This window comes from Nipponia nippon, unplaced genomic scaffold (genome assembly GCF_047370975.1).
Source record: "Nipponia nippon isolate SJK-2023a ecotype South Korea unplaced genomic scaffold, ASM4737097v1 scaffold_31, whole genome shotgun sequence".
In the NCBI taxonomy this organism is placed as follows: Eukaryota; Metazoa; Chordata; class Aves; order Pelecaniformes; family Threskiornithidae; genus Nipponia; species Nipponia nippon.
Window position 1 is genome coordinate 1,610,129 of NW_028262349.1, and position 27,954 is coordinate 1,638,082.

Sequence of the window (27,954 nt, forward strand, 5' to 3'; positions counted from 1 at the left end):
GGCCCCCCACCTCCCCGCAGCTGGAGCACGGCTGCGTGCCCCGGTCCCCGCATTGCCGGGGGTGCACGGGGGACCCCATCCCGCGCCCCACGGAGCCGCTTGTTATTCCGCTCAGGTCCGCCGGCGGCTAATGAAGCCCGTTCCAGGAGAGCTGCCACATTCATCGGGAGAGCGGCTTATTAATGAGGCCTCTGCCACCGCAGCTGGGGCCAGCGCTCGGGGCACTGGCACAGGGACAGGCAGCGGGAGGGCGGGCGGACGGATGGACAGACGGACGGCTCCGTGGCAGGGTGAACCAGCAGCCAGTGCCTGTCCTGGCTGAGACACTGGTCTGAAGCCAGGACTGGAGCGGGGCAGGATGCCCTGACCTGGGGTCCGCTCCGGAGGGGATGGGCTGAGACCCGGCGGCGTGGCCCCGCTCCCACGCTGTCCCCGACCCCTCGCCGGCTGCTCCTCGCCCCGGCTGCCACCTGTTTCTGCTTTCGGCCAGGGCCAAAGCTGCCCCGTGGCACAACCTGGGCATGGTGGCGAGGGCCCGGAGGGGCCCGGGCTGGGGGCTGCAGCGTCCCCCCAGGGACGCAGGGACCCTGCCCTGGCCAGGCCCAACTTCCCTCCAAACCCGCCGGCAGGATGCATTGATTTTATTTTCTGTTTCCATGGCAACTGCCTCCTTCCCTTCCCCCTTCCGGCAGCCGGACCTGCTCCTTCGCCCTCCGACAGCACCCGGCCCCCCCAGCACCCACCCTCCGCCGGGGACACGGGGGACACAAGCACGGTCCCCTCCTCCTGGCACTCTCCCGGCTGGCAATGCCACCAGCTCAGCACCCGCGGGCAGGGCCCAACCCTGCGCCCTGGTGCCCACCGCGGCACCGGTGGGGGATTTTGGGGGAGCAGCCGGCAGGGCTGGCACGGGGCTGGGAGCGGGCACGGGGGACGCCAACCCCGGTCAGCCCCTCGCTGACACCAGCAATAATTAGCAGCAGGGCCGGCAGGACGCCATGCCGGCTCATTAGCCAGGGCGGTAATTGCCCCCCCGGCACTGCCCGCCCGGGGACACGTAGCAGCATCTCCCAAGCTCATTAACGGCACGTCCTACCCCGACACCTGCTCACGGCTGATGTGCCGCGTCTCCGGCACCCCCCGCACGGCAGCACCGGCGGGGAGGGCACCGGCACCGCAGCAGCCCGGCCACCAGCCCGGTGCCCTCACCCCTTTGGGAGCAAACACCAGTTTGTGGCTTAAAAGCAGGGCTATAATAAAATAATTATAAGTATATCCTTTTATCCATCCCCTTCCAGAGGGACGCACCCGTCGTCACCCTGCACGGCTCCTTCCCAGCACGGAGATGCCACCACATTGTTATTTAGCGTTAATTACTGGCGGTGCCAAATCCTGCCCTTCCCAGCCCCCCGGGACCCCTGGTCCCTCTGCGCAGGCAGGGGGAATAAAGGCAGAGGCGCATCCCGGAGAACAGGCAGGGCCCTGTGCCGGGTGGAGAGGCCGCGGCCTTGAATAACGCCGGTGCTGCATTCACCGGTAATCTCCAGTGTTTACACGGAAGTGGAAATCAATCGCCGCAAGTAATTAACGGCGAAGGGCACAACACCCGCTTCTTCTTCGGAAGCAGCTCTCGGCGCCAGCTGGGGTTGCTCAGCAAAACTCACACGCCGGCACCCGCCGCACAAAAGGCATCGGCACCCGTTTCCTGCACCGCCGGCCCGAGGTGGCCATGCCGGCACAGGGCCAGCATCCCGGCGGCGCGCGGGTGGGAGCTCACGCCCGGTGGGAGCAGGGGGGCTGGATCCGTGCCGGCGCCTGGTTTGGCACCAGCCTTTCTATTAGCTCTTGGATAAAATGCAAAGGCCCCCCCGGCGGGCGGCTGAGTGCCGGGCTGGACGGCAGCCGGGAGCCAACGTCGCCAAGCTGCTCCCGGCACAGCCCGGTGCGAAACAGCTGCAGTTACCGCCCGCCTCGTTCCTCGAGAGCGAGGAGGGTGAGGAAGACACCGAGGCCGAAGAGCCCCCGGCCGGAGCACTGCCCCCCTGCTTCCCCCCAGGGCTGGAGGGGCCGGGGGTCACCGGGGCGAGGGGGGACGGTGCCGGCAGGCGCGGGCAGTAGGTGACGCTGACAGCGGTGGCACCGATGGCAGACCCGTCCCCGCCGCGCAAGAAGCCGAGGGGCAATTAAGGCTCCTGTGGTTTTTGACCCAATTTCTCAGGCAAAACTCGGAGGGGGGAGAAGGGGAGGAAGGAGGAGGAAGGCGGAACGCGTCACGCGCGTGCTGCTGTGTGTCACCGCGCGTGTGCGCACGCACGGGCACACACGTGTGTGCTCACTGACATGCATGTGCGGCTGGGGGCCGAGCCGTGCTGCCGGAGCCCCCGGAGCCGCGCTGCGAGGGGGAGGTGACGGCTTTGCAGCACTCGGCTGGTTTTATTTTTGCTTGTGGCTGAGCGCAGGCAGCCTCTGCGCGGCCGCCGTGACTCACGCAGGCAGCCCAGCACCCGGGGAGGTTCGGGAGGGCTGCGGAGGCCGCGGTGCCGTTGCCTCGCGTTGCCTCCCCCAGCGAGGCGGCCACGGGGGCCGGCTGGGGACGTGGGACCACCACGGGGTCAGGGCTCGGCAACCTCGCTGAGCACCAGGGCACGTCCGCAAAGACCCGGGGCCGTGGGCAGGCGCGGCGGCACCATACGCCTGCGAAGGATAATTTTAAGCAGCCGCTGTGCTATATGTGGGGGGGGGGGGTGAGTTCTCCCTGCACAGCGGCTCCCCGCGGCTCCCTCGCAGGCTCGGGGGGAGCTCGGCCCTGCCTGGCCCGGGCGTCCGCGGGAGAGCCGGCCCTGCCGCGCTGGCCGAGGGGCAGCGGGGTGGGGAGGCAGGGAGGGCTTGGATTTCCCGGTGCTTTGTGCTGGTGACCCGCACCGAGGGGGGTGCTGGGGTGCACAGGGGTGCTCCAGCATGCAGGGAGGCTGGAGCGTGCAGGGATGACAGAGTGTGCGGGGATGCTTTGGCGTGTAGGGATGCTGGGATGCGCAGGGATGCTGGAGCTTGCCGGGATGCTGGGATGTGCAGGGTGCCGGAGCGCACAGGGATGGTGGAGCACACAGGGATGGTGGAGCACACAGGGATGCTGGGATGTGCAAGATGCCGGAGCACACAGGGATGCTGGGATGTGCAGGATGCTGGAGCACACAGGGATGCCGGAGCACACAGGGATGCTGGAGCTTGCCGGGATGCTGGGATGTGCAGGGATGCTGGAGTGTGCAAGGGATGCTGGAGCATACAGGGATGATCAAGTGTGCAGGAATGCTGGGGTGTGCAGGATGCCGGAGCACACAGGGATGCTGGGATGTGCAGGGATGGTGGAGCACACAGGGATGCTGGAGCACACAGGGATGCCGGAGCATGCAGGGATGCTGGGATGTGCAGGGATGCTGGGATGTGCAGGGATGCTGGGATGTGCAGGGATGCTGGAGCACACAGGGATGCCGGAGCACGCAGGGATGCTGGGATGTGCAGGGTGCCGGGATGTGCAGGGTGCCGGAGCACACGGGGGTGCCGGAGCACGCCGGGCTGGGCCCCGCCGGGATCCCCGCACACCCCCGCCCTCGGCTCCCCCCGCCGCCGTTCCCAGCCGCGCTCCGGCAGTGCCACCTACAGAGCTGCCCCGGGAGCGCAGCCGCCCCCGCCGCCCCCCGCCGCGCCCCCGGGGCCGGGCCGCGGGTGGGGGTGCCCCGACCCCGGTGCCGTGCAGCGGCCGGGCAGGCGGCGGGGGCGGGGGGGGGGTGGGGGGCGAGGCGGTTGCGGGGGGACGAAGCCCCGGGGGGCCGCACCCCGCGGAGGCGCCGGGCCGCGGGTGCTGCCTGGGTGCCCGGGAGCTGCATCCCCCCGGGGGGCGCGGGGGGGTCAGGGCGCTCCCGCACCCCGAGTGCAGCGGCGGGGGGGGGGGGGGGCGGGGCGGGGCGGGGCGGGGGGCGGTCCCGGGGGGCGGGGCCTCTCCGCCGCTTCCTGCGCGGAGCGGGCGGTGAGTGCGCGGCGGCGGCGGCGGCGGGGCGCGGCGGGGCGCGGCGGGGCGGGGGCAGGGGGTCCCCGGTGCTGCCCAGGGGTCCCCAATGCTGCCCAGGGGTCCCCATTGCTACCCGGATGCCTCTAAAGCTGCTCGGCGGTCCCCACTGCTGTCCGGGTGTCCCCGGTGCTGCCCAGGGGTCCCCAACGCTGCCCAGGGGTCCCCGGTGCTGCTCAGGGGTCCCCAACGCTGCCCGCGGGTCCCCGGTGCTGCTCAGGGGTCCCCATTGCTGTCTAGGGGTCCCCAGTGCTGCTAGGGTGTCCCCATCGCTGCCCAAATGCCCTCAGTGCTGCTGGGTGTCCCCAGTGCAGCCCCGGGGTCCCCAATGTTGCTCGGGGTGCCCCCAGTGCTGCTCAAGGGTCCCCAGTGTTGCTCGGGAGTCCCCAGTGCTGCCCAGGGTGCCCCCAGTGCTGTCCGGGGGTCCCCAGTGCTGTCCAAGGGTCTCCATTGCTGTTCGGGGGTCCCCAATGCTGCCCAGGTGTCCCCACGGCTGCTGGGTGTCCCCATTTTTGCCCCTCGCTGACCCCGTTTCTCCGCAGGCAGCGTGGCCGCAGGCAGCGATGGCCGTGGAGCCCCTGATCTGCGCCGACACGGCCACGCGGTGAGTCCCGGCCCCCGGGGGGACAGCAGGCAGCGGGGTGCCGCGGCCACCACCCCCCGGCCAGTCCCTCCTGGGTGCCACGCATCCGTCCTGGGTGCCACAGTCCCATCTCTGACGCTGTCCCCGTCGTGTCCCCGGGACGGTGGCGCGTGTCCCTGCAGGGTGAGCTCTGTGCTTAACCGGGATGTGAAGCAGTTTGGGAAGAAGCACATGTTCGACGCGAGCGAGGAGACCTGCTGGAACTCGGACCAGGTGGGGGGACGAGGACAGGGGAAGGCGGAGGGGTGGGACGGGAGCCGTGCGTGGGACAAGAGCCGGGGACGGGAGCCGTGCACAGGGTGAACCCCCCGCTCTCCCCGCCGTGACGCAGCCCCGGTGTCGTTCCTGCCTTCAGGGCACGTGCCAGTGGGTCACCCTGGATTTCCCCCGCACCGTCAAGGTCTCGCAGCTCCACATCCAGTTCCAGGGGGGATTCTCCAGCCGGCTGTGCACGCTGGAAGGTGAGGCGCTGGTTTGGGGGTGGGGGGGTCCCTCAGCCCCTTTTTACCCACATCTGGATCCCGCAGCTGTTTGCTGGGAGGCGCAGAGGTGTTCGTTAGCCGTTCCCCAAACCCCAGAGGGGCTGAGGCCGGGGGCTGGAGCGGAGAGGGGTGGATAGCGAGGAGCTGGGGTTCTCCAGGACGCTTTGGGTGCAGATGGGAACCTGGTTCGTTAGCTGGACCGCTGCTCCCAGCCCCGCAGCAGAGAGACGGAGCAGCCGAGGCCGTGGCAGCCGTCGGAGGCTCCCCCAGCACCCGAGCCTCCGCGCGGCTGCCTCCACCTTCGTCCTCTGCAGGCTGCAGAGCAGGCGAAGAGCTGGTGAAAATATCCACCCTGTACCCCGAGGACATCAACGCCATGCAGATATCCTTTGCCGCGTTGCGGCCTGGGCGGAACAGCTTGGTGGGGGGGTTCAGAGCCACCCGCGGCTGCGGAGGGGCAGGGGGGCGACGGCAGAGCTGCGATTTAAACGACAGACCTGCGGGTCTGTGCCAAAGTGCCAAAGCTGGCGCTTTGCTACCACTAAAGCCACTCAGCGGAGCTGGAACAAATCCAGACATCGCTGCCCGCGGTACACCAGGGTGCGAGCCCCACGCAGGCCCGCTCGGAGCAGGTCTCCCACGTGTCGTGGCGTCCCCCTGCCTGTTTTTCTCCTTCACGGGCCCCGCACAGATTCCAGGTGGAGGAGACGGTGCTGGATAAGCTGAAGATCACCTTTGAGAACAGCACGGACTTCTTCGGGCGGATCGTGGTGTACCACCTCGGGGTGCTGGGGGAGCGGCTCTAGGGCAGCGGCGAGGGACAGCGTGGGGCCGCTCCCCCCTCACCTGCGTTCCCCCGCAGGGGCTGCGCTGCGCGGGGCGGACGGGACAGCAAACCCTGCCGGCGGGGACGTGCTGCCCCCCCTTGCACCCCGAGGCGCTGGAGGGAACCCCTGCCCCATGGGATGGCAGTGATGGAGGGACACCGGTGCCGAGATCCACGTGCTGGAGCCTTTGGGGGGACGCAGCCTGCGTAACCGGCTGAATAAATGGTGTCCCCGCTCCTTCCTGGCTGCTCCTTGGGCAAGCGGCACCCCGGGAGCGAGCCCTCCGGGGTTTGCCGTGGCCATGCCGGCGCGTGGCTTGAGCAGGCAAGAGGAGAAGTGCCCCCTCCGTGTGCTGTGGGCTCTGGCTGTCTCTCGCCTTTGCTGCCCACCCCTGAACTTCTTGGAGCGGCTCTTTGCAGCCTCGCGGGGCTCCGGCTCGGGATCGCGGTGTGCCGGCTGTCGGCCGGGGCCGTGCTGTGGTCCCGGCTGGCAGGGTGACGCTTCCCGCGGGGTTTTGCTCCTGCCTGTGGGTATTTCCCTGGCTGGTTATAGCACTGCATGCAGGGAGGGCTTGGCAAGTTCATGGGCATAAGAGGGAGCTTCCCTCCAGAGACAGCTCTGGAGAGGAATACCAGGGCACTGGGGGGGCGCAGGCCTTGAAGAGGGTGCTTGGCCCAGTTCCCCTCGCAGTTCCCCAGTAGCTGTTGCTGGGATTGGGGACTGGCAGTGGTGACAGGCTGAGGCAATGGACAGGGCTCCACACGGCTACTTTAGAGTTTATTTCCAACAATGCCATACCTGAACGCACACGCGCATGAAGCAGCCGAGCCCGGACAGGGCAGAAATGCAGCTGCCCTGAGGAATGAGCGTCCCCGGGTGCGAGGCACCGGGGCCATGCCCCGCTCCGGCAGAGGCACAGCTCCACCGAGGGCAGGCAGTTCCCGGCTCCCTCCGCGTGCTCCTTGCTTGAAGCATCGCGCCGCTGCCCGTTTCGGGACGGCTGGGTGAAGCCGCATTGGTCCCAGAGGAGAGCCCTGCGTCGGCCGGGAGAAGCGCTGGTGCTGCAGCAGTGCAGCGCGAGCCGCCGCGTCACTCCAGCTCCTTTTTCTGAAATAGCTTGAGGATGTGATTTTCGATAACCTGTTGGACTAACGAGGGGAGAGAAGTGAAACCCAGGGAAGCCAAGCCTGCGAGAAGCCAGTACTGCTGTGGGCAGGACCCGATCACCATTTTGCTCCTGTTTCCCAGTGGAAGGCTGGAAAACCCCTTTCTCCCGGGGCCTCTCCCCATCTCCCCTGTCCCAGCCCTGTCTCCAGCACAGCTCTGGTTTGGAGGGCGAGCAAGGGGAACAGGACCCATCTCGATTTCTCCGGGACGGTTTCTCTGCATGGCAGAGCAGGGAGCTGTGGTGGAAGGTCAAGAAAAGCCTGGAGCAAGGCTGGAAGCTGGGAATTGCCTGGAGGCTTTTTGGGGAGAGAAGGCAGGGCTCCCGGCCAGGCACGGCGGGGACACTTGCCTTTCTTGTGTCCCAGGGCCACGGCCAGATCCATCGGGGTGTAGCCAGAATCTGCCTCCGTCGTCAGGTCGGCGCCGCGAGCTGCAAGCAGGCAGCGGAGATCAGGGCACGGCGCTCCCCTGCCGATGTGGCATCCCCTCCGAGTCAGGCACAGGGCGAGGGGACCCCCAAAAGGTGCCCGTCCTGGCTGGGCAGCCCCCCGTGACACCCCCAGGCTGCTCAGCGTCTCCCCCCAGGCGTGTCACGCTCTCTCCCCGAGGCGGTTACCAACGAGCAGCGATTCGAGGCCAAGGACTAAGTGCAGATCTTCCCCGTTACCTAGTAGGGCCTCGACACACTTGACGTGATTGCCGCGCACGGCGTAGAGCAGAGGAGTGCCGCCGTTCTGCAGGGAAAGGGAAGGCGCCGTGTCATTGCCGGCCTCGCGCGGGGCCGTGCTCACGCAGCCCCTGCTTCTCCCGGAGCAGTAGGTCCCCGACCCACTGGGATCCCCTTTCCGCCCTCTCCCAGCCCCAGGCTGGGTGTTTTCTCGCAGAATGGCTCTGCGCAGGTTTTATTCTCTGTATGCAATACAATAACTTTTAAATTGTGTAATTTTAAAGACAACCTTAGGTTCTGAGCGCTGTTTCCTTGTGGCTGGTAACATCACCAGTGTGAACAACTGAGGAAACCATTTTAAATTATTATCCAGATTAATTTCTCAAAACAACTGCGTGAGCAGGCAAACGAGAGCTGCGAGCCTGGGAAGCATCTAGGAGAAAGGCATGGCTGCTAACTCAGCCCAGAACGATGTGAACTCGCTGCTGCTTTTTAAAATGAGCTTTGCGGAGCCCCGGCCGGGGCTTGGTGTGGCTCGCAGTGCTGGCGCGGTCCCCGCAGCGGCCTGCGCCCGGCAGCACTCACCCAGTCATAGATGTTGATGTCCACGTTCCTCTCCAGCAGCATGATGACGATGTCAGTGTAGCCGCCCATGCTGGCCAGGGACAGGGCGCTCTCCCGCTCCTTCGCCAGCGCGTGGGGGTCAGCGCCCTGGGGAGGGCACAGGCATTAGCCCCGAGGGGCGAAGGAGCCCTGCTGAGAGCTGGGGCGCTCAGCACAGCCTTGCTGCGTACCCCAGGGGGGCTGAACGGAGCCAGGTTCCAACACCCTGCTGGGGCAGAGGCAGCTCGCGCGTTCCCAGTGACCTCTCCTTACCAAAGTCCTTACCGGGCATATTTTAATCATCATCAGACAGCTCAGGTGAGGGCTTAAAAGCCCTTCTCCGGTGTCAGTAAACTAAGCCCGATGGCTCCCGGTACCCAGCCCTTTTTCCCAGCATCAGTAGCAGTGTTACCAGCCCTGTCTAGGAGCCCGTACAGTATCCGCCGTCTCTTTTGTTACCGATTTACCTAGAAAACCTCACCATCCTCCAAGCCCTGCCAGCCACGGACCTCTCCTGGACTTCACTATAGCCTTTATCAATGGATCACCCCGTTTATTTTGCGTTCTGCTTGTCTCTGGTAATGCAGTGCAATTTTGCTGCTAAGACAGGAACAGAGCCGGAGTTTGGCCAGTGCTTGCGTGGCGTGAGGGCTCGCTGGTCACCGGACACACGCGGATGTGGGACTGAGCTTTGGGGAGCGGCTTGCTCCAGCGTGCAGGAGGATCTGGTGCCTGCTCACCCCCAGACAGCCCTTGACTGCAAGCCCGGCACTCAAGGACGATGCAGCAATGAGTTCATTAACTGCAACGATACCTCGGCGAGCGCATTTGCTGGCAGATTACAGGGCCCAAGTGATAAGCCTGATCTCAAATTACCAATAAGCAGATATTTAATTACAAACAGTTATTGCTAGCTGTGAGATAAGGCTCTTCATGCTCCTGACTTAGCTCACGACCCAATGGGGAGTAGCATCTGACGGCGTCTGAGCCGTTTGCTCTGCAAACGTGTCCTCTTTGGTGCCATGGGAAAGACTGGCTGAGATGGTACCAGGACGGTGCTGGACAATTTGGCAGCCACCAGGATTGGAGCTGGGACGTCTCCTGTTAACAAGGTGCTGCGCAAGCGTGGCCTTACCCATTCCAGCAGGTGACGGACTGTTTCGATCTCTCCAAAGGCTGCAGCCCAGATCAGCGGCGTGAAACCTCTCTCATCAGGTTTATTTACCAAGTTCTCACCTGCACAAACATGGATGAGACATCCTAAACAGGAAGGGTAAAGCCCCCTCTGCTCCCTGTCCCCCCAGTAAACCCAACAAAGGCTGTAAAACGAAGCCAAGGGTTTATCAAAAGGCGTGCTATGACCTGGCAGGACTCTGCGTGATCTGGGGTTAGAACCCAAAGGAAGAGGCGTGTACCTTTCTGAAGGTGCTCTTTCAGCTGGCTGAGCTCTCCTTGGGCAGCAAGCTGGTGGATGGACAGCGCTGGGGGACAGAAAGAATTCACCCATCAGGACAAACTTTCCCCAGCTCAGCACCCACCGTCTTAGGCGGGTCCCTGCAAGTCCGGGGTGGTGGTGACTGGACAGCCCCTGTCTGAGCCCCCAAAAACCCGATGGGTGACTAACACCCTTCTGCCGCAGAGCGGCGGGGACAGCCAGCCACGGTGAGCGCTGAGAGCAACAGCACTGCAGGGAGCAGCCTGAGAGAGCACCCCGGCAGGCGCTGAACGGGGTGGCAGCAGGAGACGGAGGGCAGCTCCAGCCCCACTGTCCCTCTTGCTCCCTCTACACCCCGTACGCATCCGCGCTCTGGGATGCACGGCCCGCTCTGCCCGGCGGTACTCACTGTCCAGCGTGGCCGGGAGGGCCGAGACCTCGTTGCCTCGCTGCCTGTTGGTCAGCGTGTTCGAGTGCTTCAGGGGGAAGCCTGTTCCAGAGAGAGAAGAGAGTCAGAGCACGTCTCCTCCATGCACAGGGAGGAACTCCGCTGACTTGAGGCCAAGAACCTCGTGAAAGCTCAGCTCTCATGTGCCTTATCTGAAGCTGTTCCCTCCTGTCCCTGGCAAAAACTGAGTCCTGCAAAAAAGGAATTATTCCCTTGCAAGTAAAAAGCCTGGAGACTGAGGTCTGACCAGTGTGCAGGGACCAACAGCTGAGCAGGGAAGATGAAACAGCCCGAACAGCTGCCCAAGGAGGGGCAGGGTCCATCTGGGGCACTGCGGGAGGCAGGGATCTGGCATTAATGGCATAATTGCAAACGGTATACTGTGGAGGATGGCCTGGGGGATGCACTCAAGTTCATCCTCATATTTCCTACCTTTCAAGAGCTCCACTTGGACATCTCAATGTGTTTTCAACAAGCAATTTGTAGTTTAATTAGGAAAGTATATGGAAAGAGTTTGCCATCTCCGATTCCACTGCATGGAGCTGCAGCGACCTCTCACTGCTGGCATGAGTCATCAGCAAGGTCTGGATTTGGACTTGGCCTTGCCACGTTATGGGAGGGACCGGCAGCAGTAAAAGATTCTTTTCTAGCTGCCTTTGTGGGATGAGAGATGCAGGTGACCTCTCCCACGCCTGTCTCCCACCGGGGCTGTGCCTGAGCATCTGTGAGCACCAGGCTCTGCAACACTCACTGTCAAGGGCCGAGAGCTCGGTGCTCCTCTGCCTGTCCATCAAGGCAATCGAGGGCTTCGGGAGAGCGTCTGCTCTACCTGCAAAACAAGGGCGGCCGTTAGGGACCTCAGTTCCACTTGTTGGGGAGCAGGCTGGGCTCCACACGCGGCACAATGAGACCTAACTGGCACGGCAAGCACCCCGCGTGCACCCCGACCCCAGGGCGGAGGGCAGGTTGATCCCAGTTTACGGGGAGACAGACGCTGCAGGACCCCAGGTCTGCGCGTGTCCCGTCTCAACTCCCACCACCCTGTCACCCCCAGCACTCACCGTCCCCGTGGTCCAAGCGTGGCATGTCCTGCTCCAGCCACAGACGCCCCGGGGGGGCCCCGCTGTCCCCCGTGTCCCTGGTCACAGCCAGCTCTTCTGTGGCTGCTGCTCCCTCGGCTCCGTATTCACCCTCTTTCGGGAGCTCCTGGGCGTCCCCGTTGTTCGGGGGGGTCTCCACGAGACGAGCGACTGCTCCTTCACCTTCCATGGGGCAGCTGCCACACAACAACGCGTTAAGAAGGGGGAAAAAGTGGGGACGCCCCCGGGATGGAGAGGGCAGCAGCGGGGAGGCTGCTGAGTCCCTGAGCACCAAGTGCTTGCGGCCACCAAACTCCTCCACACCGCCAGCGCAGTTTGGGGTCCCGCTTGCCCTCTCCGGCCAGGCTCCCCGCGCTGCCGGTGGACAAAAGCTCCCGTCACAGCAGCTTTGCGAAGCTGCACCGGCTCCGTCTCCGAACGGCTCGTCCGAGCACGACCGCCTTCCTGCTCGCAACGGGGCCAAGCCAGGGCGGGTGGGAGGGAACCCCCCCCTTCTCCCCCGCCACCCCACTGCCGTCTCCGGCCATCCCTGCCCGCCTCACCGTCCCCGGGCTGGCCGGTGGGGCCCGTCCCAGCTCAGACCAGGCCGCCGCTCCCCAGCGAGGAGTCTGGTCTCACCCCCAGCATCCTCCGGCGCAGGGACCCCGCTCCCCCGTCCTGCCCCAGCACTTCCCCTTCCTCCGGCCTCAGCCGGGGCGGCCTGGCAGGGCCGGGTTGCGGGGCTGCCCGAGGGGAGTGGGGGGCACAGTGGGGGCCCCCCAGTCCAGCTCCACCTGCCCGCTGACGGCACGGAGGCCGGGGAGGCGGAAAGCCCGGCGTTAAAGCGACAGTCGCTTTCGTGGGCCGGGGCCGGGGTGGCCGTGGCTTGGCGGTGGCCATGGGGCAGCAGGTCGCCACTGACTTGGTGGGGGGACACCCCCCCTTCCCCATCTGTCCCTTGTCCCCGCACGGAGCCCCTCGTCCCGCTCCTGCCTGAGGAGAGCGGCTGCGGCCGCCCGGGGCCTGGGGGTGGGAGCGCTCCGGCCCCGCAGGCCCAGGCGCCATGGCGGGGCTCTGAGGGGACAAGTGTCCGGTCCCGGTCCACGGGGGGGGGGGGGGGACACCCCGGGCCTCCCGGACTGGCCAGGTGCCCAGCGACATCCCCGCTCCCCTCTACAGCACCGGGGGGGCCCAGCGCTGGGCGCCCGAGGCCCCCGCCCGCCCCAGGCCTCCACACGCAGACCCCGGGGGGGGGAACCGATGAGAAAAGGGGCGATCGTGGTGTTTTAACGCGCCCCCCCCCCGGGGCTGGGCTGGCTCGGGGCAGCAGGGAGGCAGCGGGCCGAGCCGGGGGGGGCCGCCCCGGGGTAGTCCCGGCGCCCACCCGCGGCGTGGGCCCGGTCCCGGCCCCGGGGTGGGGGGCACAGCCCGTGGGGAGCACTCGGCCCCCCGGGGGGGGGGGGGGCTGAGGCGGAACGGTCGCGCTGGGGTGATGTTTCCAGCCGGGGCTGTTTGCGGATCGGGAGGCGCCGCGGCGGTTTCCGGCCGGGGCGGTTTATGGGGGGCGCCGGCGGAAGCGGAAGCGGCGGCGGTGCGGGATGGAGGAGCCTGAGATGCAGCTGAAGGTGAAGAAAGGTGGGAGCGGGCCGGGGCCGGGGAGCGGTGACTCGGTGGGGCCCTGCGAGTCTGAGTTGACCGGTCGCGACAGAGCCCCTGTGGGTCGTGACAGGCCGCGGGCACGACAGGGCTCTGGAGCGACAGCAGAAGTCACGACAGGGCCCTGCGGGTCGTGAGAGAGAAAGGTGCGACGGGGCAGGGCGAACTGCGACAGGGTGGATGGTGAGAGGGTGTCGCAGTCACAGCAGGGGCCGAAAAGGCACCGTGGGGTCAGTCGCGATGGGGCACTGGAGGTCGCGACAGGGCGGAGGATGACGTGCCCCGACAGGACCCCTCATTGCGGGGCAGGCAGAGCTGGCGGGAGCCCTGCGGGCCCCTCGGAGCCCGGCCCTGCGCCCCCCTCCCTGCCTCGGCCCCTCGCTGCCTGCCCCGCTGCCTGGCTCTGTTGAACGTCCCCTGTCAGGAGGGGAGATGGACAGACAGACGGACTGACAGCAGCTGTGTCTGTCCCGGGGGATATAATTATTCCTGTAAAATTTTGCCTTTGTTCCCGTTTGCATTCAGAAGGCTCCGCGTGTCTGCCGGTGTTGCGGAACTGGGGTATCTGAGCGGTTGCCAAACGCTGAAGGGAGGAGCAGAGAATCCTTATCCTTAAAACAGAAAATTGTGCAGGAGCTGAAAGGGGTCCTGCTTCAGCCTGGTGAACACGCTCCCCGATTCACCCCCACCACGAACAAGGAAACGATCTCCGAGTTGTTAGGAGCTGCCAGCGTTCTCCTTGCCAACCCGCAGGGAGAGAGAGCTCAGGGCTGTGATGTGGCTGTGCCAACCACCGTGACAAGGTGTTCCCGTACAGAGGGTGGTCCGGAGAGAGGCTGGGCCAGGATGAGAGGGGTGGAGGGCAGGGAAGCGGCTCAGCAGGCAGCTGGGAACGGCACCGAAGCTTCCTGAGCCCTGGTTTGCGGCCACCGTGTCTCCTCCATGGGCATTTTTAGGATGTCACCCTGCAGTGGGGGGTGGCTGAGGTGCAGGAGAGCTCGAGGCCCTGAGCAGAGCCGAACCCGAATGGCTGGTAACGAGGCAGGGAGCCTCCAGAGCGGGAGATGCTGTGTTCCCAGCCGGCAGGGGCAGCTGCAGGGCACAGGAACGGGAGCCAGGGCACTGCTGGGCTCTGCTCATCTCCTGCCCCCTCCAGATTGGTCAGAAAGGGCCTCGTGACAGGCATAACCCAAGTGGTCCCTGAGACCAGAACAACCAGAGCTCGCGGGGGACCGTGGAGGCGGTGACAGCCCAGGCTGGTCTGTCTCCATCTGGAGCCCAGCTCGTCGCTGGCTGCAGGTGCTGTTATGGGGAGAGTGGAAACAGATCTGCCTGTTTAGTGGGATTTAGCTTTCACATCCTTGTTAACAGACTTAATTATCCAAAATACGTGGGGTTTTGCTCTGATCTCTCCTCTGGCACGTTGGAAGCTTTGGGCCTTTTGCTGTAAAGGCCCCTGCGGGTGCTGAAGCTGGAGGGTGCAGCGGGTGCTCTCCGAACCTCTCCAGCCCCCACGTCTATGCAGCTGTCAGAGACCACGTTGGGGACAGGACCAGTGCTCCAGGGCATCCTTTGCAACCCCACCTTCCCCCCTGTTGCTCCCCGCTTTCCATAACTGTGGTGTTTTCCTTGTTGCAGTTACGGACAAATTCACTGAGAGCATGTACGTCCTGGCCAACGAGCCCTCCGTGGCACTGTACCGGCTCCAGGAGCACGTGCGGAGATCCCTTCCGGAGCTCGCACAGCATAAGGTGAGTCGTGCTTTGCTTTGGACTCCAGAGCTGCGATGCAGTCGGGCACAAACTGTTTTCCTGACTTGGCACATCGTCCCTATGCCACCTCCCTGGGGGGGAGCGGGAAGGAGGGAGGAAATCGGCCATCGGGGTGCAAGGTGCTGCAGGACCCCAGCTCGGTCTGAACTGGACCCCGGCTCGGTCCGGACTGGAGGGGGTGAGGGGATGTTGCAAATTTACCCATGGACCTGAGGAAAAAAACTTGCGAGTCCAACCATGGTCCCGTGCTCTCACGGCTGGGCTTGTGTGTGGAGACAAAGAAAAATGAGTAGTCTGTCTTGTACGGGGAGAAGGGAGATGTTAAATCTTATTACCCCTGCCTACGCTGCGAGGTTTTTATTTCCTACATAAAATAAGGGGGAGGGTGAGAGGAGGGAAGAAGGGGGAGCGTGAAGAAACAAGTGAGAGGAGCCCACATGAGGCAAAGCAGGATAATGAATCGCATCTCGCAGCTGTGTTCCTACTTTCCTCCAGAGCACGGAGCACAGACACTTTAATGCCAGCCTTGTTGTCCTTCTCCCTCTTCTGCCAGTCATGATTCATTAGGAGTGATGTCTCATGAATAGATTACTGCTTCATGTCTATGCTAATGCACTGTCAGGCCCCATTTTTCACCTTTGCTTTACAGCCCTGGTTTCCAAATTAACCTGGATTGTGACACTTTATTATTCAATTATTTATTAACGTTTTATATACGTGTCCATGTGCAGTGGTAGGTATATAGAGATGTATATGTATGTATAGCACATGCTGATGCGATTGCATCACTGGCATGCGGGAGACAGGTTTGTAATATTATTCCTGAGCTGTCACTTGCTTTCATTTAATCAAGATAGTCCCAATTTCAGGGAATGTGTCCTGAACAGAAGGAAATTGAGCAAATTGTATGACAAGTCATGCAGAGGGAAGAGATCGGTTTCCATCGCTGAACGGCGCGTAACGGGGATGAGGGCGAGGGGCAGCGCAGAAGCGCTAATGGAAGCGACAGCCAAGTGAAGGCACTAGACACAGAGCGTGTTGTTAGGCAGCGGGGTTTATGCTGGGCAAGGTCTCTGAAAACCTTTGATTCTCTCATTTTCCCTGCTCGGCATGCTCATCGCAGTTATCCACACTGTTCTGTGACCTCTCTGGCTCATCTAAGTTCATTTCCTAGCTGCAGCCACCCTCAGAGAATTCTCTTTTGCAGCCAAAATTGCTGCTGTTTTCCACTTTCTTCCTGTGAGAAAGGAGGTCATGCTGTCCTGTGGCTGCCAGCAGCAAATACAAGGATCCTGCGTCCCCCCGTGCAACCGCAGCTGTCACAAGTGTCAGATACCTTTGGTCTTTGATGCCTTCATGTTCAGCCTTGCAGCCTCCCTCCTGCCCTGGCCGCTAGCCCCAGCTGGGGCAGCGGTGGCCTTTGTACACGGGGACGAGCTCGCCGTGCTGCCTGCAGTAACGGTGCACGTCAGGACAAAGCTGAACCGACCGCGCGGTGCCCTCTGCCCCGGGGCACGGCAGGGCACTGCCCCAGTGCCACCCCAGTACCTGTTTGCCTCTCCAGAGTTAGAAAACATTTCCTGATGCTTGCTCAGAGGTGCTGCTCTTTACATCCATTCTTTTTGCCCACTGCATGGGCGCTTCCAGCTTCTTAACTGCTTTCCTCGTTACTGGCTGTGTGTTTAATGGTGCGCTGATGTGGCAAGAGCTGGGAGAAAATGGAAAGAAAGTTATTTGTGGCAGCTGGAACAACAGCAGATCCAGAGCTGCTGCTAGTGACTTTTCCTCCAGCCTCATCAGCTCCCGAGTTTGTTTTTTTCCCTGAGGCTGCAGCATTGTGTTTGGGAGCATGCTCTCCTCCCTGCTGGTAACCAGTCCCTGGTAGGAACTGGGAGGGTTAAACATAACTCAGTTAGGCCAGTGTCCTGGCTGTGCTGCCAGGCTGCTGGTAATGGCCTTGTGGCCAGGTTCTCTCTGTTGTCCTTGATCCCAGTCTCATTTTATCCCAGTTTCAGGCATTGCTGTTTGCAGCCAACAGGCTGGGCCTGTCAAGCCCTTGAGCCCAGGCAGCCAAACCCCAGGAGAGAGGGATGTGCTCAGAGCCCTGACAGGGCCATCGTCGCAGCGGGGCGTTCAGTTAGCTGGGGATGGATATTTTGGGTTGCTCTGCCAGAGCCCATCGGCTCTGTGGCTAGAGACTGGAACAGGAGGGTGTCAGCAGGGCTCTGCACCGTGAAAACGCTGTCAGGTTTTATCTAAATCAGAGCAAAGGCATTAAAGTGAGGTGGTTTTAATTCTTCAGACCAGAAAAGAAGAAAAAGGAACGTTCTGTGGGATCCACTCTCGCGTAATTTAGTCCCAAGATGTAGGTAATGTATAAAGGAAACAGGATTTATTAGCGGTTTCCAGCTTTCCTTCAGCTGTGCAGCAACTCCGTCTCTGGCTGGCTGAGTTCTCCTGAGACGCGGCCTTTGAAATTTCCAGGGGGATTAAACCTAGGAAAAATTGGGAGGGAGGGGGCTGGGAGAAAAGTTTCTGCAAAGAGAAGGTCACCTCTGTGCCTTTACAACAAGCAACTTTCTATGATTTAGTAAAACAATAATCTTAATACCTTCCTCACCATCTCCAACTCTCCAAGCAGATTTACCACCTCCCTGATAAGATACGGTGCAATGCAAGGCCTCTGTGCGTCGTAGCTGCGCTGCTAAGCCCTGCTCCGCACAGGGCGGCCTTTCTGGATTTCGCCTGGTCTTTTGAGAACTTGCATCTCCTCATTAATTTACTTCCAAGCAACAGTAATGTATCATTAGTGCTATTGTGTATTAATAGCTGGCTTTAGTTCTTAAACTGCATCCAAGGGCATGTCCTGGGAATTTGAAGAAAGGACATCAAGAAAAGATTAAAAAGTGAGGAGCTCTGGGGAAAAGCCCTTGCTCCTAATTAAGGATATGAAAATACCAGGAAGTGGTGGGAATGCTGGGAACAGACATCACTGGCTCTGGTACCGGGAAATGATTAAAATCTGCTGGTGCTCAGAAACAGCAGGACCACAAGCAAGCGGCTGTGACACATCCGACTGAGCCAGTGCGCTGTCGGGGTCTAAACGGTTGTTAAAGATCATCTGGCACCTCTTGGAGAGAGTGGGTGAGGAGCTGCAGGAGAGTGTCTGCGTCTTTTGCAGCTGCCTCCGCACACAAAGCGTGTTCCCAGCAACAGACGCAGTCGTGTAAAATGCGACTGGGCTCTGGGACGAGCACGGTCTCTGTGGGGTTGCGAGTCCTGGGGCGAAGGACGCTCTCCTGCAGAGAACTGCCTAAGCGTTGCATGTAGAGGCTTGTTTCTTTTATAGTTTAAAGCTATGTGGTCAAGCGTCCTGATGGAGGACAGGCTTTGAACAGCAGAAATAATTTTGGACGAAGTCCAAGCTCCTACCCGACCTCCCTCACTCCCAGAAAGAGGCCCTTGGATTTCCTCTGGCTTGTAACTAGACCCAGCAGAATAGACTGCAGAATTAGCTCCCATGAGAACATATTTTAAAGAGTGCCCAAACTACTTAAGGACTTTTGAAATAGTTATCTATTGAGCTACACCTCTGAATTCAGCTGCGCTTTCATTGCGATTTGTTATTTGTTTGGTTTTCCCTTTCCTTGGAGCTACAGCGTACAATTATGTCCCATGCCAGAACTGGCTGCGTGCAGCGCTGCTTGCATTTGTGTGAAGTTTGCAGGGCTCCTTCCAAGCTCGTGAAAGGAAGGGCACAGCGCTGGCTGCTGCTTGGGATCAGACGCCAGAGTTTCAGAGCAGATTGGAGGACAGCGACGCTTGCGGCTGTGAAAGTGTTCATGAAAGGCAGGTCCAATGAAACGAGAACTTTCAGTGCTGTGAAAGAAACTTTTACCTGGTTTTGCATGAAGGACTAAGGACCAGAGACTGCAGGAGCTGTGTTAGTTCAGATCCTGGCTGCCTGCTGGGCCAGGCGCACCGGGAGATCTGGGTACTCTGAAACATCCAGCTGGGCCGTCGCACTCAGCGCAGTCGCTGGCTGCTCGCAGCCTGACTGACCTTGGCTCTCAGCTGGCTTCTGGGCTAAAACATCTGAAAACAAGGGGAATTTTGCCAGAGTATCCAGAGTGTTGGCCTGCACTCGTAGCCCTTCCAGAAACACACACAAGAAATGTTTCTTTTAAATGCCAGTGCACGGCACCCAGAGCCTGGAGTGCATCACAGGCTGTCAGGCGGGAGACAGAATCCAAACGCAATTTCCAGTGAAAAGCAGCCAGAGCCCCTGTTTGGGCAGGGCTGGCAGAGCATATCGCTGCGACGGCGCTGCTGCGCCTGTCCGGTGCACACCTAACGATGCCGCCCTCTCTTCTCTTTCAGTCCGACATGCAGAGCTGGGAGGAGCAAAGCCAAGGAGCCATCTACACGGTGGAGTACGCCTGCAGGTACGAGAGACCCCTCCACGCAGGAGGGTTGTGTTCGCAGGCGGAGCAGTTACAGTAGAAATAAAGCAGGAGCCGCCTGCGCTTCCCTGATGCCTCCCTGGTGCAAGGCAGGGAGAGAGCGTGGTCGGGGTGGGGGTGTGAGGCGGTGCTCTCTGAACCGTTACCGTGAGGCTCGGGGGCTTCGCTTCGATGAGCCTGCCAGCTCTTCCCCAGGTCTGTGCGCCATCTCCTCCAGGAAATCCACCCAGCGGCTAGCTAGTGCGGCAAGATGCATATAAAGTTGTTTCTTATTTACAGTCCTCTCTGTCAGGGGCCGTGTGCTCTAAAACCGTGACGCCTTTGGAAATACTAACCAGTCCTCCCATCTCCTCCACCCCCCTCTTTTCTTCTTTCAGTGCCATAAAGAACATGACTGACAGCAGCGTGTACTTCAAGAGCATCGACAGTCTGCTCAAACATGCCATAGCCATGAAGGATCAGCTGAACGCTGCTCAGGGCCGCAGGTAGCGAGGGGATGTGACACTGCCTGTTTATCTGAGCGACCGTTCTGGCTGGCAGAGGCTTTGGTGACGTAACGCAGCCCAGTGCAAACAGTTTTCTCAATAATATGATTCCAGACTATGATTTGAAAGAGCATGCTGCTTGCCTCCCAGTGATCTTCTGGCTTTGTTTACTGGGAAATATAATAATCTTGTTTACAAAAGGTTAACTGGAAAATAATTTCTTATTTAAAAAGGGATGTTTGGTTGTGTAATACATCAAATCTTTGTTGTGTCAGAGGGATTTTGAGTGAGATGATGCTACCGAGATGGAGTTAAGTGAGAGGCTGCGTTGGTGCTGTTCTGTTGTGTATGAGTGGTAGCAGAACGCTGATGCATTTTTGTATGTTTGCAGTTAAACTACAGCTACTCAAATATCTTCCAGCAGATCGTCTGAGTCTAGTGTATTTGTATCTCCTGAGAATGGTGTTGGTATTGGAGTCTGTCTGGGTAGGAGTGAGAAAATTCCCAAATGCCCATCCCTGATAAAACCACCACAGCGAAGAGAGAGCCTCTGTCTCCGCAGAACGACTCTGCCTTAGACGGTTCAGGTTCTGCATTTTCCCAGTTGCCCGTGTGGCAGGGCCGCACTCTGCGCAGCCCAGAGCATTTTCAGCGGTTTTTGCGGTGGCGTGGCTGCGAAGATTGCTGCCTCGCCACCCACGGGGGCTGCTGTGTGCTGCTCCCTAGTCTGCACGGCACGCTGAAAGGTGGGCTTCTCTAAGCCGCTCTCCTGCTGCAAGCAGTGAGGTTTGATTGGAGGCAGCCCCTGGTTCCTCACATTCTTGCGGCCGCTGGTGGCCTGCCCACCTGCCAGACGTGACTGTCTCTTTCTTTTTACAGCACCGCTGCCCCACAAGCCAAGAATCCTCCAGCCAGTTCCTGATTTCGGACCAGACTGGCCGTCCTCTGCCGCCTTCTCCAGCCCAGCTCTATGTTCTCCGACCACAGTGAGGAGTGACAAACCACCTGCTCCATCTACGAAGCTGCACGGAGGCCTCTGCCTGCCTCTCTGTTCCCAGTAACAAGGTGCCGCACCTGAGCGGGCGCATCCTGCCTTTGGGGGTGCTTTGGGGAGCAGTTGTGTCCCTCTCCGCAGCACTTTGCAAAAGGGAAATGGGGTGGATCTGCGTTTGTCCTTCCCAGTTCTGTTCGATGGCAGACTGCTATGAGGCGTTTTTCTCTCTACCTCTTGGCCACAGAAATATCTCGGAAAAACTAGGTCTTGCTTTCAGTATTTTGTAGATGGCTGCGTAAAGACATAATCTAGGCACACTTCAGCTTTGTTCAGGAGGCACTCTGCAAGGAGAGCTTTTCATGTGTGTGCCAGGGAGCTGCTGCATTTGGTTTTAGTGAGAACAATAATAAAAAGAGAAAACAAGAAAGTTGTGTCTAAAACCTTCCCCGTTGCTCGCCTCGGGCTGGGGGGTCTTGGAGCCTGCTGGCTCTGCGTGTTTCAAAGGGCATGGAGCAAAACAAAGACGTGCAGAATTGGAGCCTTTCAAGTGAAAAAAGAAACTGTCCTGTTCTTCAAAAAACCAACAAAAAAAGGACTTTCTTCGTCCCCTGTCAAGCAGTGGGAAGCAGAGCTGTACGCACAGCTTTGGAGGCCACTTTAAAAAGGGTGCAGCTTCAATGTGAATCTCTCCTGGAACCAGCAGTTCTGTGCTGCTGAAGAATTGGCCAAGGATGCAGGGATCAAAGCAGCACAAAACTCGGTTTCCAAAGAAATTGTAATGTGCTCAGGATAACAGGTGCCTTTCAGGATAACGGGACGGGAGGGGAGAGGGAATCTGTTTGAATCGGTGGCCTCCCTTCACTCCCTGAAATGCTTTACTGGTTGATACTGGGGAAGAACCCAGGGTGCTGCTGCTCTGGGCCTGGGCAGGGTTGGCAGAGCGCGGGGCTGCGAGTAACCTGCAAGGTGTTTGTCGGCGCGGGGTCGGAGCGAGCTGAACCTGCTGATGCTTCACGGAGACAGCCGCTGCCTTTAGTACTTGCGCTTTCTGCCCTGGCCGCAGCAGGGGACTGGCAGTGCCAATGCGACCCCCTGCCCGGACCTCAGCCTCGACAGTCAGTCGTGTTCTCCTGGTGGCACTCGAGTAACCCCCAGAGCGGTCCCTCCACCCCTGAGCAACGCCAGGGCACCGGGGCTTCTCCAGCACAGCCCCTTTCCCTGCGAAGAGCTGTGACATGACCCTGCTGAGCAAGCTCCGTCCTGCTGGGAGCGTGGATGTGCTGCTGGCCAAGCAGCAGGTGCTCCGCCACCCCAAACCCACCCTCTGTGGCTCGCAGATTGCTCTGGCTCCAGCTCGCTCGTTGCTCCTCCATCACCTCCCTTGGTTTCTTACACCTCCCTGGCTGCGCGCTGCAGGGAAGCCCTGCTGTACGAGCCGTCTCGGTGTAGTGCTGGCTCCCGGGGACGGAGGAGGCAGGGAGGTACAGCCAGCCAGAGAAACCAGCTGGGATCTGCCGGAGAAGGAGAGCAGGAGAAGGAGAGTAGGTCTGTTCGTGGGCAAGGTCCACGTGCTGCTTCTCAGCCACATGTTCCACTTCTCCGCTGCAGCTGGGACAGCCGTGGGGTCCTGCGTGGGTCACTGCCAGCCGCTGCCCTGCCAACATGGTCCTTGTTCACGGGGTGGCATCGCTGGGGGCCGAGGGCTCTTGGCTTTGAGTGGAGGTGGCGTCTTCTCAGTAGAAGAAGCAAAGAGCATCAGGCGGTGGCTGCGCAGACTCCCCAGGGTGGAAGAGCAGCCATAACCTGCTCTGGTGAGACGTGACCGATGTGAGGCTCTAAACAGAGATGCAAATCTTGGCCCTGGTGCCTGCAGCTCCCCTGGGACGAGATGGGGTGAAAAGGTCCCGCTTCCACTCACACCAGAGTCGAGTCCTTGCCCGAGGCTCCAGGTTTGCGTGACAGGACGTTCCTCATCTCCTGGGTGACGCCGTTCCAGGGCTTGCCCTGCGCCTGCAGCAGGCCTGGCTCTGCCGACAGCGTCCGGTGCGTTCGGGGCAGGTTGTAGCTCTCCTTCTCGGAGCGAAGCCCGGGGCTGCCCGAGGAGGTGAGGTTGCTGCTGGCCGGAGAGCCCAGCTGGGATTTGCGCTCCAGGAAAGGAGGGAAGGAAAACTCCCGGTGGATCTCGGGCCGGGGCCGGGGCGCAGCCACGTTCTTGTTGTTCAGATCGCTGGCGGAGGATTCGCCGTGCTGGGCAGAGTCGTTCTCGTACAGGGTGTGAGAGACCTCGGAGCGGCTGCGGCGTGAAACCTGGTTAGCCCGTACCAGGGCGTGCGTCACCGTGATCAGCAGGACAATGATGCCGGAGGAGAGGATACAGGCGCTGGCAATGCCGGCCTCCAGTTCGAACAGCAGGAGCATGTAGATGGCGAGAGCTGGAAGGAAAGGAGAGTGCAGAACATCTTGAGGAAGCAGAAGGACTAAAGCGATGCAGCTGACCTGCGAACTTCAGGCCCTGCGAGGGCTGGTCACCAAGAACAGAAAGTTCGCACTACAGGAATGAGCCGGCAAAGCCATTTGCAAAACAAACCCGATGCTGAAGCAGAAACTCAGCAGCTCACAGGCACGCAGCAACCAGCGCAGGATGTACGGTCTGGGCTGAAAACGCGCGGGCCCTGCCGAGCTCTGCTGGGGAACGAGCACTTGCCTGTTAGGTAGACTGAGACCCCGCAGCAGAACAAGCCGATGGCAGCATGGCGAACCGTCCGGCTGTCCAGAAGGAACCAGTCTGCCCTGCAAAACAGGTGAGAAAAACACAGGTCTGCGTAGGCTCCTGGCCCTGGTCTCAGCACAGGAAAAATGCTGATGCTCCGGCCCCTGCTGAGAAACTGAAACGTGGGTTTTGCATAGAGAAGAGGTTCAGAGCCAGGTCACAGGCCCAAGGACCTCTGCTGAATCGGGGTTTCCCCCAGGCTGCTGAGTTGCACAACTCGGGGCTGCGCTGTTCCCACTCTGGAAGAGAAGATTTTGAGATCGCTTGACATTTCAAACTTTTCCTGCCCGGTTCAAGCTGTGCTTTGGAAACCAGATGGGGCCAGGGGCTCGGGAGAGAGAGACAACTGGCTGGAGGCTTTTTGCAGGTGATTTGCCCCTGTTCAGCAAACCCTGAAGAGCAAGCAAGGAACAAAACTGAGGCCTGTCAAGCCCATCTGCCCCTTAAAGAAAGGATGACAAGTAAAGTGCTGGTGCCTGGAATTAAGCAAGGCCAGGTTCTCTCTTCACCCTTGGGACTGGATTTCTGTGCTCAGCTCAGATTGCAAGCCTTTTGTCCAGAGGGGGCTTGGTACTTGAATTGTGCTTAAAACACATGAAAGGACCAGCTCCTTTCCAGCAGGGCCTTTGTTTCCCACCCACCGGCACGCTCTCTGCCGAGCCAGCCCGCAGCCCCGGCACCGGCGGCTCTGCTTGGGCGTCTTCGGAGCCGGATTGACCTGGCAAACGTCAGCCCTGGCTGGGCTTTGGAGGCCACTGTCACCAGAGGATGCCTCCGCTAATTGGGAGAGCGGGACGTGGGCGTTAGGGGATGCAGCGTAGTGCGGCAGATGGGTGCCAGGCCACTCGGGGCGGGTTGGAAATGTGAGTGCTCCGAGAGATGCTGGCAGGACTGGATGCTCGAAGGCGCAAACAATGCCTCGAAACAACTGGGGGTGCGCAGGGCATCGCTGGTCCCGCTGGCCACCTTGAAAAGTCCCCAGGAGCTGGCTGGGAACATGCCCTGGCTTCCAAGGACCAGCTGAGGGGCAGCAGCACAGCCACCCTCCCGGCAGGACCAGCCCTCCTGTTGCTCCTCTGCAATGCCAGCTCCTTCCACCCCGCGGGGTGAATTCAGCAGCCGAGGACGCCGGGCCCTGGCCCGGTCTACCCCAGCATGGCCTGGCCCCCAGCCCACCTCCCGGGCTTGTTGTAGCCCCTCGGCCGTTGCCGCCCGCGTGGGGAGCCTGCAGCCGGGAGCCGTTAATAGACCCTGGACCCGCTCCCGCTCCTCGCTGCTGGCGGGGAAGAGCAGCCGCTTTGTTTTATTAATTACCTGAGTCGGGGGGGATTAGCGGGGAGGAGAAGGACTTTGTTTGGAGCTGGCTTAGACTATTGAGCGCAGCGCTGAGAAGCGGAGCAGTAATTCAGTGTGACAGGCCCAACGTGGGAAAGGTCCCTGGGACGTGAGCGGGTCCCCTAATGAAACCGGCGCCCAGTGGGGCCGGGCCAGCTCAGCCACGAGGAGACGGCGGCTAACGGCGTCGCGGGGAGAGGGGCTGCGTCCTGCCTGGGGGCAGCCTGCAGACCAGCATCCCTGTGTCCCGAGAAACTGCCCTTTTCCTCCCAAAGATGAGTGTAACCTTCAGGTCACAGCTCGGGAAACTGAGGCACGGCCGGACGAAGCGACCTGCTTGAGACCCCAGGCAGAGGGGCACCAGCCCAGGGCTCCCAACGCTCCCAACGCCTCGTGTCGCCTGCAGCAAAGCCAAAAGCAGCCTCTCGCTTCGCCGGGGCTCTGGAGCGGAGCACAGAAATGTTATTTAAAATCAAATTGTTCGGGAACGGCTTCCCCGCTCGGTGAGACGCACCCGCGGGCTCCGCAGCCGCGCAGCGATGGCTGCTCTGGCCTGTAAGCCCTCGCACAGGTCGCTGCTGCTGGAGGACGGGCTGTCCCGCGGCCGGCACGCTCCCTCGCTCCGCCTGTGACTTTGCATCTGCCTGCCTGATTAGCGCTGCTCCTCTTTCGCACTCGGGATTTGCAAAGTTGAACCTCACAACTTCGAAACCGAGCGTTTTCCAGCCCAAATCAACACCAGATCTTGGACAAATTTACAGCTGATGGGGAATTTTCTGCTGTAACAGTTTCCCAGCAGAAACTCGGCTCCCACAGAAAGCAAAGTTTGCTACGGGAGCTTTGTGTTTTGCAGAAATATTTTGCTCTCCTTCGCTAACAAGCCCAGCGAGCGTCAGCGTTGCCTGGAGGAGGCTGAGAGGAGACGCTGCCGCTTGCTGGCGTGCCTCCAGCCGGTGTGCTCCGTGCAGAGCGTGAGGCATTGCCGGGTTTGCTTATTAGGGACGGAACTAACTGGTGAAACATTATCGTTTCCTTTAAATGAGGCTTGACTTGCTTAAGTCGGCGTGGCCCCAAAACGGTTCCATGGGGACCATCGCATGAGCTACAGGGAGGCACCTCTGCGTACTGAGCAGTTCCCACCGAGGTGCTTTTAAATCTGATTATTTGCACGCTGCTTTTTTCTGTTAACCCAGGAGCGGAGCTGGGGCTGGCCGGGCCGGCGCGGGCGGAGGAGCCACCAAGCCAGGTCTCCACGGAGGAAGGAGAGGGGAATTGCTTTGGAAACAGGGTTGCAAGTGTAAATGTGCTGGTAATGATTAAGTCAACACGTGTCTGTGGTTAATGATCCCAGGCCTGCGGTCATCTTGGTGCTGCGCAAGTGGCCTGGGCGATGACCCCGGCAGCGACCCGAAGAGCCCAGCTCTCCCACTGCAAAGGGGCAAATCTCGGGTGCTGCTGGGCATCGCGGCCAAGCCCGGCTCCTCTTCCCTGCCTTGGCCCCAGCGCTGAACTGGGCCGGCAGGCTGGGCTGACCCCACGCGCTCCTACAAGCCCGGCGAGGGACCTAACGCACGGACTGGGCTGACGCAGGGATGCTATCGGGGAAACGGAATAGCGCGCGTTCCTGCGGCCAGGTGGACGGGCTGCTGTAAGCTCGCTCCTAGTCAATACGGCCGCTAAGCACCGCTACGCCCCAGTTACGGGGCATGTTTAGGGTGGAATTCATCGGCCAGAGATAACCCTGCGTCCCGGGCAGGAACTCTGTGATATCCAAGTGCTCAGCAGCATCATTTGCTCCCCGTGACCGCTTTCACCGGGGCAGTGACTAGGGGGGCCCTGGCAAAGGCCGGATCTTGGGGTGCAGGAGGCGTGAGCCCACGCCGAGGGGACGGACGCCCTGTGACGGGTCCCTGGGCAGCGGTGCTACCCTCCACCCCTCACCCTCCCTGCACCCCCCCATCCCTCCTGCACCCTCCAGCACCCTCCCTCCTCTCCAGCCCCCCGCTGCCCCCCACCCTCCCGGTACCCAAGACCCCTCTGCGCCTCCCCTTCCCCCCCGCAGCATCCCCGGGGCCGCCGAGCAGCCGGTGCCCCCCGTAACCCTCCCGTCCCCCCGAGCCCCCGCGGCTCTCACCGGTCGGGCCCGGGCTGCCCCCGGCACAGCTCGGTGCTGAAGTAGCCGTGGAGGAGGCAGAGCAGGAGGCAGCTCACGTTGAGCACCAGGCAGAGCGCGGCCAGCACGGCCGATACCGGCAGCAGCACGGCGGCCGCCGGCTCCGGCAGAGCCCCTCGACCGGCCCCGGCCCCGGGACCGGCCCGCCCCGACGGCAGCTGGAAGATGAGGCTGGAGGCGAGCAGGGCCATGGCGGCGGCCAGCGTGCCGAAGAGCAGCAGCACCGTCAGGGCTCGCTGCGGGTAGGCGGCGGGCATGGCGGGGCCGGTACCGGCACCGGGGGGCACCGGGAACCGGGGGAGGCACCGGGCCGGCAGAGCCGCTCGGCGCCGCCAAAGTCGGGTGCGCTTTCCCCCTCCCCGGTGCTCCCGCTGCCGGGTCTCGGACCGGGGAGCAGCACCGGGAGCAGGAACCGGGAGCGCTGCTCGGGGCAGCGGAGCCGCGGCCCCGCCGGTGGTGCCGCCTCCCTCCCTGCGCCGCTGCCCGGCCGGGGCGGGCCGGGGCGGGCCGGTCCTGCCCCCCGGCACGGCCCCTCGCCGCGGGGGCTGCAGCCGAGGGCCCCCCCCGGGCCGAGCCCCCCCCCGGGCCGGGCCCCCCCCCGGGCGGCTCCTCCCAGCATCCCCCCCCCGGGGGCACCGGGAGCCGCTTCGGGCCGGTGGGGGCTTGGGGGGCTCCGAGGAGCCCGTCTGGGCTCGGGGGGATGGACAGAGCGACAGAGGGACGACGGGCATCCCTCGGCTCTCCCCAGCTCCCCGGGCCAGCCCCAGCTTTCCTGCTCCTGGGGAAAACCCTGGGAGCAGCCCCGCCAGCGCAAGGGCGGCCTCGGCGCGGAGCGAGCGGGGACGAGGGCGCTGAGAAGGGGGCCCCGCGGTGGCCTCACCCTGCTTCCCCC

At 61.8% G+C, this 27,954-nt stretch overlaps 4 protein-coding genes across 12 annotated transcripts; 2 read left to right on the top strand and 2 right to left on the bottom strand.

The window, feature by feature from the left end:
- Positions 1 to 3,987: 3,987 nt before the first annotated feature.
- NR2C2AP (nuclear receptor 2C2 associated protein) lies at positions 3,988 to 6,252 on the top strand. 3 transcript variants are annotated; one of them, XM_087769578.1, is made up of 6 exons: positions 3,988 to 4,024; positions 4,606 to 4,667; positions 4,829 to 4,919; positions 5,062 to 5,167; positions 5,503 to 5,570; positions 5,878 to 6,252. In XM_087769578.1, exons 2-6 carry the CDS (start codon positions 4,627 to 4,629, stop codon positions 5,992 to 5,994), a joined length of 423 nt encoding a protein of 140 aa, XP_087625704.1. In that variant the 5' UTR covers positions 3,988 to 4,024; positions 4,606 to 4,626; the 3' UTR covers positions 5,995 to 6,252. The 3 variants fall into 3 exon arrangements, with proteins under 3 accessions (XP_087625704.1, XP_009464485.2, XP_087625705.1); XM_087769579.1 differs by lacking the exon at positions 3,988 to 4,024 and adding an exon at positions 4,126 to 4,192; XM_009466210.2 differs by lacking the exon at positions 3,988 to 4,024 and having other exon boundaries at positions 4,066 to 4,667.
- Positions 6,253 to 6,771: 519 nt separating this feature from the next.
- On the bottom strand, positions 6,772 to 12,407 carry RFXANK (regulatory factor X associated ankyrin containing protein). 5 transcript variants are annotated; one of them, XM_087769577.1, is made up of 10 exons: positions 11,978 to 12,407; positions 11,397 to 11,611; positions 11,087 to 11,164; positions 10,297 to 10,377; positions 9,868 to 9,933; positions 9,588 to 9,688; positions 8,435 to 8,560; positions 7,850 to 7,916; positions 7,532 to 7,612; positions 6,772 to 7,163 (listed from the first exon to the last, which is right to left on the bottom strand). In XM_087769577.1, the coding sequence occupies exons 2-10, from the start codon at positions 11,602 to 11,604 to the stop codon at positions 7,105 to 7,107; spliced, it is 867 nt and encodes a 288-aa protein (XP_087625703.1). In that variant the 5' UTR covers positions 11,605 to 11,611; positions 11,978 to 12,407; the 3' UTR covers positions 6,772 to 7,104. The 5 variants fall into 5 exon arrangements, with proteins under 5 accessions (XP_087625703.1, XP_087625702.1, XP_009464487.2 ...); XM_087769576.1 differs by having other exon boundaries at positions 7,799 to 7,916; positions 12,054 to 12,193; XM_009466212.2 differs by having other exon boundaries at positions 11,973 to 12,108.
- A 493-nt stretch (positions 12,408 to 12,900) lies between these two features.
- On the top strand, positions 12,901 to 21,211 carry BORCS8 (BLOC-1 related complex subunit 8). Of its 3 annotated transcripts, none has more exons than XM_009466213.2 (5): positions 12,901 to 13,049; positions 14,709 to 14,821; positions 19,223 to 19,287; positions 19,683 to 19,790; positions 20,670 to 21,211. In XM_009466213.2, exons 1-5 carry the CDS (start codon positions 13,013 to 13,015, stop codon positions 20,710 to 20,712), a joined length of 366 nt encoding a protein of 121 aa, XP_009464488.1. In that variant the 5' UTR covers positions 12,901 to 13,012; the 3' UTR covers positions 20,713 to 21,211. The 3 variants fall into 3 exon arrangements, with proteins under 3 accessions (XP_009464488.1, XP_009464489.1, XP_087625604.1); XM_009466214.2 differs by having other exon boundaries at positions 12,949 to 13,039; XM_087769478.1 differs by lacking the exon at positions 12,901 to 13,049 and adding an exon at positions 13,069 to 13,216.
- Positions 21,212 to 21,358: 147 nt separating this feature from the next.
- TMEM221 (transmembrane protein 221) lies at positions 21,359 to 27,563 on the bottom strand. Its single transcript, XM_087769479.1, has 3 exons — positions 27,024 to 27,563; positions 23,489 to 23,574; positions 21,359 to 23,216 (listed from the first exon to the last, which is right to left on the bottom strand). Exons 1-3 carry the CDS (start codon positions 27,317 to 27,319, stop codon positions 22,699 to 22,701), a joined length of 900 nt encoding a protein of 299 aa, XP_087625605.1. The 5' UTR covers positions 27,320 to 27,563; the 3' UTR covers positions 21,359 to 22,698.
- Between the last annotated feature and the right edge of the window lie 391 nt (positions 27,564 to 27,954).

Bases quoted from the DNA above. Each gene is read 5' to 3' on its own strand.
- NR2C2AP (XM_009466210.2), top strand. From the start codon at position 4,144: ATGCCTCTAAAGCTGCTCGGCGGTCCCCACTGCTGTCCGGGTGTCCCC. The intron at 4,668-4,828 runs GTGAGTCCCGGC...GTGTCCCTGCAG, and splicing joins TGCGCCGACACGGCCACGCG to GGTGAGCTCTGTGCTTAACC. The intron at 5,571-5,877 runs ATATCCTTTGCC...CGGGCCCCGCAC, and splicing joins AGGACATCAACGCCATGCAG to AGATTCCAGGTGGAGGAGAC.
- RFXANK (XM_087769576.1), bottom strand. From the start codon at position 11,604: ATGGAAGGTGAAGGAGCAGTCGCTCGTCTCGTGGAGACCCCCCCGAAC. The intron at 10,378-11,086 runs GTGAGTGTTGCA...TCTCTGGAACAG, and splicing joins CGAGCTCTCGGCCCTTGACA to GCTTCCCCCTGAAGCACTCG. The intron at 8,561-9,587 runs GTAAGGCCACGC...TGCCCTCCCCAG, and splicing joins TCCGTCACCTGCTGGAATGG to GGCGCTGACCCCCACGCGCT.
- BORCS8 (XM_009466213.2), top strand. From the start codon at position 13,013: ATGGAGGAGCCTGAGATGCAGCTGAAGGTGAAGAAAG. The intron at 14,822-19,222 runs GTGAGTCGTGCT...CTTCTCTTTCAG, and splicing joins CGGAGCTCGCACAGCATAAG to TCCGACATGCAGAGCTGGGA. The intron at 19,791-20,669 runs GTAGCGAGGGGA...TTCTTTTTACAG, and splicing joins AACGCTGCTCAGGGCCGCAG to CACCGCTGCCCCACAAGCCA.
- TMEM221 (XM_087769479.1), bottom strand. From the start codon at position 27,319: ATGCCCGCCGCCTACCCGCAGCGAGCCCTGACGGTGCTGCTGCTCTTC. The intron at 23,575-27,023 runs GTGAGAGCCGCG...CCTGTTTTGCAG, and splicing joins GGGCAGCCCGGGCCCGACCG to GGCAGACTGGTTCCTTCTGG. The intron at 23,217-23,488 runs GCAAGTGCTCGT...CTTTCCTTCCAG, and splicing joins GGTCTCAGTCTACCTAACAG to CTCTCGCCATCTACATGCTC.